Source organism: Gracilinanus agilis, chromosome 3 (genome assembly GCF_016433145.1).
Source record: "Gracilinanus agilis isolate LMUSP501 chromosome 3, AgileGrace, whole genome shotgun sequence".
Lineage (NCBI taxonomy): Eukaryota > Metazoa > Chordata > Mammalia > Didelphimorphia > Didelphidae > Gracilinanus > Gracilinanus agilis.
The window spans coordinates 330,730,529-330,742,980 of NC_058132.1; the positions used below are offsets into that span (position 1 = coordinate 330,730,529).

Here is a 12,452-nt window from a genome sequence, read left to right on the forward strand (position 1 = left end):
ATTGGTATTGCCCTGTCTCCTGCTGCAATACAAAGGTATCTGCCACTTTCTCTCTACCCTAGAGTATTTCCCCTTGGTAGCTCAGAATCTGAATAGAAAACTGAATTGAGTTTATAGCTCATTCTCTTCAGTTTCTTTCTTCCTTCTGTTATGATTTTAGAGATTTATTTGGGGAAGTTTGCAGGGAATCAGGACTTCTCTAGATCCTAAGATTCTACCTTCTCCCAATTTTTCATTCTATTAAAAAATATTTTTTTTTATTTTTCTCATCCATCCTAGATGAAACACTGAGGGATTGGGGGAAAAGAGAGGTCTTGAAGTAAGGATAATCTGTTTATTAATTGGTTTTACTACCTTTTGATCTTGGGAAAGTTGCTAAGGCTCTTCTAGGCTTCAATTTCCTTATCTGTAAATTTCGAGAATTTCGAGAATTTACAGCTTTATTTCTAGAAGTTACAATCTCAGATTTTCAGAAATAACACTAGAAATGTAACTGGGCTAGTAATGTATCGGAGCATGAAACAATAAATTAGTATCTATCACCCTGGGATTCATGAAGCATTAAAAGTCCTAGAAATCCTCCACATGTTTAGTCCTCTGTGGAGGATTTATGGAAGAACATGGATAAAAACTGCATAGATTAAGTCAATAGTGGATGTTTTTAATCTGCACCAGTAGAGAGGATGTCTGTCATTGAAGAGAATAGATCTGCTAAATTTTTGCTAATAAGCTTTTGAAAGTAGGAAGTTTATTTCATTAATTTTTGTAATTCACTCTTAATCTCCAAAATATGTTGTAAGCAGTAGGTTCTTACTAAACATTTGTTAAATAGAATCATATTGCCTTCCATACTAAGAAACTTCAGTACATAGTTAACTCATGAGAATTCAGATATCTCCTTTACAGGTGAGTAGAAATAACTAAGGTTAAAATCCTATAGGTCAGCTTTATTGCTTCCAGAAACTCAAATGGAGTTGTTTTAAAAAACACTTCTCAAACCCAGTAGCAGTTTACAAATACTCAAGACACAGAGGATTCTTATTTTGGTTGTTGTTTTTGAATATTCATTGAGTATCATTCTTTCTGTTGCTACTTCATTTTTCTAAATGCAACATCTAAATGTTCATACTTCACCCTAAGACTTTTTCAGATTGGCCGAATTTTACTAGTGAAATATATGACTTAACCAAGTTGTCTTAAAACTATATAGGGTTCTTTCTACTCTGCTGTTTAATAAATTTTAATGCTATGCACAAAAATAATATTCTTGAAATTGCTAGGACTATACTTTTCTAAAATGTGTAGCATTTAGTTCTCTAATATTAGAAGGTTATTGATAAATTTCACAATTCAGTCAGTAAACATTTTTGGAGCATCATTTATGAAAAAGACCATTCATTCAAGAAGAGCTCTTTTGGAGGAAAAAATATTCTTTCCCAAAACATGGAACTGTAATTCCCATTAGCTAGAATAATCAGTAAGCGATTGGGCAGTTATAAGCATAATACAATCCATTGTCACTTTATGAGCAACTATACTTTGTCAAAGAATAATGACAGCTTCTTCAAACTACTGTAGTATACAGAATTGGGGTGATATAGTTTTTTCAAGCTTTGGCTGAGTTCCAAAAGCTGTTAGGGGTTTGGAATCTTGAGGAAGAGTCAGTTGGAAGATGGAGGGAGGTTGTCAGTCAGCCAAGCTGCCTTGATTTCCTAGCTTTAATATTGAAATTTAGCCTAGCTTTGACATATTTACTTAAGAAATTATTATTTTAGATAAACCCTTTATATCTTCCTTCCCATTACCATTCCTGCCTTCCCTCCCTTATCTTATATGTCTCTGGAGTTAATAAAGAGAGTAATTAGAGAGGAGTTAAATCTGTGAAGGGTTACCTAATTGACAGCATTAGTTATAGTGGTCAGTCATCATTTATTCCCTTTAGATAACAATAGCACTTTGCAAAGCTGAGTTTAAAGGCAGGTCCTTACTCAGACTCCATCTTTGCTTCCCTTCCCGACCTGATGTTCCTGAGACAACTGATAGGGCTTTCCTTTGATCCACCTTCCTAACAAACATCCTTCAAAGAAAATAAAGCCTTTTGTTTCAACAGCCCTATTAGTATAATTTGTCTGTTAGTTATCAAGAGGGAAGAAACAACATACTCTGGGCTTAGAGGGAAGCTGGGGCATCCATCTTGAAGGAAGGTGTTACTTCAAAACAAGTCCCTTCCTGTGAAATTAACTAAAGCCTGTTTGTTAATTTCAGTCTAGTCTATTTCCCTCAGCTTGTGTTTGAGTATAAGTCCCAGTCTGTAAGCCTGCTGTGTTTGTCTGTTTAGTTTAATTTCTCTTCTCCCTGAAGATCTCTGTTTCCCTTCTGTGTTATACTCCTGACTTCAGTCCTATTATACCCTGAATCTCCTTTAATCCCAGCCTACCTGTAACCAAGATTACCCACTTAGCAAGTCTCCAACATCCTCCTTTCAAATTCCCTTATACCACACACCTTCCTCAAATTACCCACATAACACTACCCATTAGAGTAAGGCTCAGGAGAAGGCAAAGCTAATGATACTTTTGACATCATCCATGCACACTATTTTTCCTACATTATTTTTTCTGTTAAAGGAATGGATATGACTGATAATATGTTTTTCAATGAAATTAGATTATATTACATTAGAAATTATTACAGTCATCCTTGGAAATTTGAGAGGGCTTAGGGGTGCCCGTAAATATGAAAAACCTAAAATAATTCTAGGATTCCGCCCAAACCTGTACTTTTAATAGTTATGATCATATTTATCATATTTAATACACAAAACAAAATACAAAAAGTTGCTATTTTCTGGTAGAGAAATTAGTCTCACAGACACTATTACTCTTGTACAGTCTTTGCAGCCTCCTCTATAGCTGCTGCAAATGATTTAGGGATTTCCTTCTCATAATGATCACTGCTGGAGAAAGTCAGAGTCTGGATGGCAGAGAGACAAAGAGGAAGCTTTCGTAAAGAGAATGTGTAGCCCAGCCCCTAGCTCTTTAGCATACTGAAATTTTAAATGAAATCTAATTGTTTATAATAAATTTATGAACATATACTTATGGTATTAAATTATGAGATAGGTTAGGACTACAGTATACATTTTTGACTTCCTAAATTTTTTTAGTTTTGTTTACATACTTAGACATTGTCTATGATTTTCCATAGCATGCTGCAAATCTCCAAAAATTCCCATTTAATTATCAATGACTAGCTCTGAATAACCAAAACCAAGAATTGTGAAACCTGCTAATGTGCTAATGTGCATAATATGTAATATTTTCACAATAACTTATAGTTCTATTTTTAGTCATTTAAAAGTAGCTTTATTTGATCCTGAATAAAGTCCATTCTGTAACGTCTGCTATTCAGACTTCTACCATGCCTTCCTTTTTAACTTTATTCCTTATTACTTTCCTTTACATATTCGCTCCCTCAGAGATATTGGCTAACTCACTATCTCCCAAATCACTTCCTTATTTTTGTTTTTACCACATACTGCAGTGCTTTTCTTTTATGACTTGGGACAAACACTTATTCTCTGGGTAGCTATAAAATAAGGGAATTAGACAACCTGCTCCCTAAGGTCCTTTTCAGCTCCATACCTACAATTCTAAAAACCCCACTTTTTTCTCCCTACCCATCCTTTAAGCTTTAGCTCAAATCTTCCTCCTTCCATAGAGCTTCTGTACCAAACCCAGCCTCATGTATTCTTTCTCCTCTGAATTACTATAGCTATTTTTGTCCGTATAGTTGAATTGAATTTGTGTCTTCATTTCCTCCACTGCCTCAGCATAGTGCCTTGCACATAAGTTCTCGTCATATATTTGAAGAGTTCCCTGAGGGAGAAATTATAGAGCAAGTAAAGCAGTCAACCAAGGCTTGAGCTTGTTCACTGTTAGAAGAAATTTGAATGAAGTGATTAAAAATAGTGAAAGTGAAGATAAAAAGAAAAGACAATATCAAGATAGCATGTTTAATATAGTATATTCTCTGGAAGGCAGATTTATCATATGGACATCACTGTGATTGGTGGCATTTGGGTGCATGTTTGGAAACATGGCTGTTTCATTTTATTCAAAGGAAACAGTACATAAAAGAGGTGGCTAGTATTGTATATTACAATAATATGCTTCCACAAACTGGAAGATAAAAGTATGGTGGAGAGTCCTGAGCCTAAGGATCAAGGAAAAGAGAAACACAAGTAATACCTTGATAGAAGGATGATATAGATGGCCAGATCAGAAGAATGACAGATGAGGACTGAGAAACAGACCACAAACCTGGCCTATCAATGTAGGACACTTCAACTAGCTGGATATTTCCTGGAATGCTATTTCTTCCTGATACATCAGCTTGTCTCTTTTTGTGATAATTTTATTCTCTAAATCTTATAAAGGAAGCAGTATGGGGAACTGTTTTAGACTAATGAGGAAGCACTGGTTGCTGGATTAGAAAGTATGGAAATTGGAAAGAAGTTTTAAAAATGGGAATTCTGAATATAGTCTGACATTAATGCTAATAGCAGCTAGCAAGTGTATGAGAGAGAAAGGGGTGGGTGGGAAATGTTCTAAGGTTTGCAACTACTTTTTTTATATATGCTCTCTTTTTTAATTCCCAAAATAAGTTCCTGTGATAGGTACCATAGTTGTCCTCATTTTCAGATTAGGAAATGTATTAAAGAGGTCAAATGACTTGCCTAGAAATATCTGAGGCAGAACTTAAATTCAGATCTTCTTGACTTCAAGTTTAGCACTTTGTCCCAGTTGTCCTAACTTTGAAGAGGTGGTGATAGGTACTTGTCTTGTGATAATATTAGTATAGAGCATACTCAGATATGGAAATACTCCAGCAATGCAAGACAGTACATTTTCTGTAAATTCCAATTTTAGAGCTTCCCAGAGAGAACTAAGAGAGTAAGTGATTTGCTATGGGTCACATAACATAGAGTTGTTAGCATCACACAGCCAGTGGTTTAAGACCAACTTCCTCCATTCACTATGCCATTTCTACCTTTAGGGAGAGCAGATTTCAAAGGGGTAAAAAGAAAAATAGGTGGAGTCCAGGCACCTACATAAAACCCCACAAGAGAAGTTAGTCCAAGTTTAACAATTTGTGCTGAAGAATGAAATCTTAGGATGAAAATAAGTTAATTCCAATCAGGAAGAAAAGAAGAAGGTATATAGGAAGATCATTGTTAATGCATTAACTTCCTTCCTAACTTAAATTTTAAAAAAATAGACTTGTATAAAAGTGTTTTTTTTTTAACCCTTGTACTTTCGGTGTATTGTCTCATAGGTGGAAGAGTGGTAAGGGTGGGCAATGGGGGTCAAGTGACCTGCCCAGGGTCACACAGCTGGGAAGTGGCTGAGGCCGGGTTTGAACCTAGGACCTCCTGTCTCTAGGCCTGACTCTCACTCCACTGAGCTACCCAGCTGCCCCTATGTTGGGTTTTTTTAATAGACTTGTATAAAAGATTTCACCATGGGCAAGAGAAACTAAAGATGTATACTACTATAAGGCAGCATGAACTTGTAAGGAATGCAATGGCTCAGAGGTTGGTTGCAATAAAAGACCAAAGAAGAGACAATACTATTACTTGGAGTATATGGGATCTTGAGAAGTCAGAAAGTCAGTCACCTTTTCTTTTTTTCCTTTCTGTTTTCCTGCAAAGAAGGGGAGCTGAGAGAGAGGGGCAACTAGCAGAAAGAATAGATAGGAATGAATAAACATTGAGTTTTGGGGGTTTTCTTGAATACAATTTCAGAGTTAATAAGAAGACATCTAGGTGCCTTCTGTGATTGCAGGTCACTAGGTTTCCATGAACACTGAGTTTTTCATACATATAATTGCTTAGTCACTGTATCAGTGACCATTTCATCTGCCACTAAAAAAGTGGTATACTAATAGAGGATAAACATCTCTTTTTTTCAAAAAGGTTAAAAACTTAGGTTAGCAAGTTAGAGGTCAGTGATAAAGACAGGGATAATGGGACTAATGAATTCAATGTTTTAGTGAACTCCCAGGTTAGGACAAATCCTCTACTAATATAGGTCTAAATCTGCTTTGCAATGTATGTAGTCTTAGTGAATTGCTTAGAGGCCTGAGTGAGAGGTACAATGACCTCCCCCAAAACCTTTACAGGCCTGTGATATTATTGAAAGAAATATTTGATTATATATCAAACATTATCATTTTAATCATTATTAAACATGCATTCTGTAGACTGCCTACATACATATCTTACACTTGCATGTATTGCAATTTTTCCAATGTAAGTAGATACAGTGGTGATTAATAAACATTCCACTTAAAAGATTTACTGAATTTTAGGTTGCACTACTAAGCATTTACCCTAAGGATATTAAAAACAGAAACTTTAGTGTAACATTACTCCATTGGAATAAATATAAAATATGAAGAATTCAGAGATTAACAAGAATATTTATATGAACTGATAAAGAAAAAAGTAAATAATCAGGAAAACAATGACCACAACTTAAATAGAATGAAAAGGAGATCTGAATGTTCTGTACTTAAAATTATCAAGAATCTGAGAAAATCAGTAGGGGGGGGGGGGTTTGGAGAGAGAGAGAGACAGAGAGACAGAGAGAGACAGAGAGAGAATGCATAGACTTAAACTTGTTTGATGTGTTGCTTTTTTTTGGACTTATTTCTCATTGTTTCTTTCAGAAGATAGTTGACTGGGTGGGAGTGATATATTTATTTAGAAAATAAGGTCATGTAAAAACAAAAGATTATGAAATTTTAAAAAATTAAACGATTATTGAATTCATAGCTGTCTTATTTTCTCAATAAGTAGATACTAATAGTACAATTTAATATGGCATTTAGATGAAAATTTTTTACATATAAAAAAGTCATATAGAGATTGATGCCAGGAGTTTTAGAATATAATAATAAAAAATCTGTAAAAGGAAACCATTATCTGATCTCATGGTTTCACCAAGAGCAACTCAAAGCAGATTGACTTTGAATTCTTTCTGTGCTACTTTTTTACTATGTGACTTTTGCCAAATCATTTAACTTTTCTGGCCCCATTTTCTTCTTTTAAATGAAGAACTAAACAACATGACTGTTTAGGGCCTTTCCAGATCTAAATCTATGATGTTATGAAACATACACTTTCTAACAGTTAACATTCTCTTCAAGTGTAGGGTATTACCTCATAAGGTAGTGCATTTCCTCTTATTAGAGGTCTCCAAGTGCAGAAAGGATTATCATTGTTTTGGGATATTATGGGAACCATTCTTCTGAAATTTTTTCCTCTGTACTATCTTTTCACTATTAGATTCTGGGATTCTTTGAAATATTTTTTTTTCTTAATTTTTGTATCATCTTTGAACTACAGTGAAAGGAAATAATGTAGCTTAGATCCAATGTTATTCTTAATCTACCATCCCTTTGTTTTCATTTTGCTTTGATACTTCATTGACAAGTCCCTCCTTAAGAAGGCAAAACAGTTCTATGATAGTTTGTACAAAGGGCAGAGGACAGAAGGGGGGTAATTAGCAAGGAAGTCATCTCCTTGGGACAATAAAACTCAGGAGGGTATAATGAACTTTACTTTTTAGCATTGCTTTTAAATACACTTATTTTCAATATTAAAAATTCTAATGTAATCTTTAAATATTTTGTCACAGGAAATCATGTGCTACACTATATCCTGTTCTTTTACTCAATTTTCAACCAACATATCTTTGCTAATTCTGTATTTAAACATTTTTCCTCACAAATATTCACCTTTGGAGTCTCATCTAGACTCAACTGAAATGCCTTATCTTCCTTAATGACTTAAATGAACCCAACCTTTTCTCCATAGTCAGAAACAAATTTACCATCCTCAAGCATCCTTTTAAATACTCTTATCCACTTAAAATAATGAGAGAGATAAAGAGAAACAGGTAAATATCCCATTAGATTGTAAGATATATGATTACAAGAGACCAAATCTAATTTTTTTCCTCAATATTGAACTTGATGCTAAGCATAGAAGTTTAATAAGTAATTATTTAATATATGCTACATTAGAGGTTTCACAAAAAAGCTGTTTACCCAAATACTCCATTAATATTGCTGTCTCTTAGATCTAGGTTTTTAATTTAGCTCTTCCATTCTTTTTTATGTGATGTTTTGGTAAAATAGTTGACCTTGGACTTTGTTTCCTTTTATAGAAGGGTTTTGTCTAAATGATTTCCAACATTATTACTTTATTTAAAATTTTGTGATTCAGTTAAGTCTAAGCACTTTTTTCCTTTATCAAATATAAAGGTGATAGAAAAACATGTAGAGCTTAAGTTTCTGGACAGAAGGACCTTTGGCTAATTAGAGTACCTATATCTATCTCACTCCTAACAATCTCCTTACATAAGAAAAAACATTCAGCACATTATTTAAAGCATAATTCATTCACAAAGAAACAATTTAAAATTAGAAAGATTGATGAAAATGTTAAATCTCAGTTTGATTAGTAATGTGGTGCTAATAAATACTCCACTTCCTAGCTGGTATTATCTCACTTTTTTTTTCCAAACTACTTGTAGAGATATGATTTTGTTGATATATTTATTTAGTCTTGTTAATTTTGTAGATAGTGATTGACCTTTTTTTTTAAAGTGGGAAATATTAGAAACCAATTCATTATAATTTTTTTCTCTAAAACATGTTATACTAATAGGATTTCTACTCAAAACTCAATTCATTTCGAGGTTCTTATTTTCCTCTTTTTCTATTGTCAGACAATAACTAGGAACAAGATTGGTGGCAACTATATTGTAGTGATTTTTAATATTATTTATTGAACTCTATAAACCATGTGTTGAATTATGCCAGTACTTGTAGGTGTGGGAGTTTTTGTTTTCTAATGGATCAGCTCCTTAACATATACTTACTTTGGTTAGTCTGTGAAAAGTAAAGAATTAAATAATTTATTATGTTTGGCTGCATTGAAATAATTTTAGGTAAATAATTTTTTTTCACGCAGATAGAAAATGCCATAATTTCTAAAAACTTGTTCTGAAAGATATTTTTTACAAAGATTCTCATTTTTGTGTTTTTTTTTTTCCTTGACAGTCTGTGGTGGATGACTGGATTGAATCATATAAACAGGACAGAGACATAGCACTTCTGGATTTAATCAACTTCTTTATCCAGTGTTCAGGATGTCGAGGTACTGAATCTTATCCAAAAAGTGTTAATTAATGATTCTAAACTATTGATCCAAATGTACATTTTATTAAATTTGCTTTGGTGTGTGTAAAACAGAATGCTAAGCTATCTCCATTTTTTAAATAAATAATTTATGTGATTTGTAAGTCATGGAATTATGCCATAGCATCTTTTATGACAAAATAAATTATTTTAAAAAGTTAAATATAGTTATTAAATATATACTTATGTTCAACTTTAGTTATATTTTGTAGAAATAAGAAATTTGAAAAAATTATAAAATGAAATTTATATATAATTTTTTAGTTGTAAAGTAAACCTCAAATTCTGTGTGTATTATTTTTATCTGTATTTTAATTTCATATGTTAATCATTTTGGGCTACTTTGAATATTCAATTTTGCTTATTCAGAAACTTGTTGATAATACTAGGAATTATTGGGTTTTGTTATATTAATTAAAACTAAAAACTGGTTTCTCATTCTGATTGGAAATTTGCTCATTTAGGGTAATAGTTAAAACCTTTATAACCATTCTTTCAATCTCTAGTAGTATTCCAGGAAGATCCTACCTCTGATACCAAGAATCTACTATGTAATGGAAATTCCAGTTTTCATCTTCTGTTCCATTATAGAGAAGGAATTGTTTCTTACCCTCTCTATAGTCAGTAGTTGTCTAAAAAACCGTTTTCAGATTCTTGACAAATATACATCTGCCTTGGGTAATGTCAGGATCTATTGCCAACTGACCTTTTCTTAGTTTATCTTTTTCTGTGCCATCACTACCATGATTCCATTAACATCTATTTCCTGCCTTTTAACTTTATGTTCCCCACTACACAATCATTGTACATTTCCAGGTTTGATCTAGGATTTATTTTCATTTACATTTTTAATCCATACTGTCCTTTATTCATTACCTTAGTATTATTTTTATTAACCATAGAATTTGTCAATAACAACTGTAACAAATAGAATCTTTGATCATTAAACTTTGCTTATCTTATTTTGCCTAGCTTCTTAAGCACAAAAAAAGTGTCTCTCCACATTTATTTCAAATGCTATACTTAATACAGTACTCTTCTAACCCTTTTGTGGTGCCTCCAGTATATGGAGGTGACCTTGTTAATAAATAGGCTATTCTAAATAGGCTAGCTAGAGTATAAACTCTAGAAGGTCCTTCTAAACCATGGCTCTATTCATGAATGGTATTTTGTTAAAGGACTAGTCTCATTAATCTACAAGGGGGGAAAATGCGTCACCAATTTAGCTATTTCTATATTTTGAAGAATCTATGCTCTCATAGATATGGATATTCTTTCCATTGGTACAAACTGCAGCCTTCTATACCTTTGTATCTTGTCAGTGACTCTTATCTGTATCCTCTTCTGAATCTTTCACAAGGTGCTTCCCAACATAATAGAGTCAATGAAACACATATATCACCCAAGCTTTATGACTGGCTCCCCTTTTTGTTTTATTTTCTTTTTTTTTCTTCCTATGTGATACTTCATTGGTAATAAGAATTAACAAATTTCAGAATTGGTTCATGACCTTAGTAGTTGTCTTCTCCTATCTATACTTGAAAAAGATCCCCCAGTACCATACCAACAAATGCTCATTCAGCCTCTGCTTAAAATCTTTCGAGGGAGAACTCCCCACCTTCCAAGGCAGGCCATTCTAATTTTGAACAACATTTAATTGTTAAAGAGTTTTTCTTTAAAGCAAGCTTAAATTTTCTTTCCTGCAGTTCTGAACTTGGTTCTCATCTCTTTTAAGCCAAAAAGAACAAACCTCATCTCTCTTCCATGACATCCTTTCATAGCCTTAAAAACAGTTATTGTGTCTTATCTGAGCCATGTCTTTTTCTTTCTAAAGGTACCACTATCCCTTCCAGATTTCTTATGTCTTTGACTTCGCTCTTTTTCCATTTTGGTTACACTTGTGTATGATCTCTAGATGATTAATATTATTTCTAAAGGATGTATCCAAACCTGAAAACAACACTCCAGATACTTTATCTCTGAAGAATAAAATGGAACTACAATCTCCTTCTTATTGGAAGAATGCCTAGCAAGTAATGAAACATAGTAATACCAAAATTATATCTTCTGACTGCCTTTTGGATGACACTGGCTTCTAATTCTTCTGATGTCTTCAGAGATATATTCATGAAATAAATTTTTACCATACAACAACACTAGTAAAATACTCATGTTAAAAAGATAGCTCTTTGTTTCATGGAGAAGCTTGAGATCATTAAAAATGACAAAAATTTAGCAATACAATTAAGTCCACTCCATCCAAATCTGGGACCAGTTCATTTTCAGTCTGCAGTGTCTAAGAAATATCTACTTATGAAATGACTTTATCACTTTTGTGTCCAATTACACTTAATTATCTATATATAGGTAACATTCTTCATCTGTTGTTGTTGTGTATATATGTATTAGTACTTAGGGTAAACTTTGTTGTTAATGATTTTGAACCTCATTTAGTGGGCTTTTGCAAATGCCTTGTTGCAATGTCATCTGAAAATTGGAACATGTAGCAATTCACCATCTCTAGGGAATTCCTGCTATATCTGGCTGCCAAATGGGACCTCCTCGATGACAGATGAAAACACTTAGTAAATATATATCTTCCTTTTTTCAGATCCCTTGATTTTTTTTCCAAAGAATTTCATATGTAATTTTTTTTTTTAATTTTAAACCCTTAACTTCTGTGTATTGACTTATAGGTGGAAGAGTGGTAAGGGTAGGCAATGGGGGTCAAGTGACTTGCCCAGGATCACACAGCTGGGAAGTGTCTGAGGCCAGATTTGAACCTAGGACCTCCCATCTCTAGGCCTGACTCTCAGTCCACTGAGCTACCCAGCTGCCCCCCAAGTAGCCAGTTTTAAAAGTCACTTGTACAATAAATTGTAAAGTTGTTTCTTTTTAAGCTAGCAGTATGATTTCACATAGAATCTTCATGTAATGTTCTTTTATGTAAGGAAATACACTCCCTAAAAACAGTATGTGAGACCAAGTATTGATTAGTATTGATAGTAGAGAGCATCTTTTTTATCTTATAGTTCTGCCTCCCTAATTGTGATCATCCTTTTCTTATTCTGAATGCTGAATGAAAAATAATTTATTTTTGTACTATATAGGTTTTAGCACTTTTTTATTACTTAACAAATACCTAATGAGTATTCCTATTTTTTTTTGTTTGGCATTATGCA

The 12,452-nt window shown here is 33.2% G+C and overlaps 1 protein-coding gene across 1 annotated transcript in view; it reads left to right on the plus strand.

Moving 5' to 3' along the window:
- STAG1 (stromal antigen 1) overlaps positions 1-12,452 on the plus strand; it is a 257,933-nt gene that overhangs the window by 66,479 nt on the left and 179,002 nt on the right. Inside the window, exon 4 of the mRNA XM_044669151.1 lies at positions 9,133-9,229. Within this exon, the coding sequence (XP_044525086.1) occupies positions 9,133-9,229 (97 nt within the window). The remainder of the gene's footprint in view (positions 1-9,132; positions 9,230-12,452) is intronic.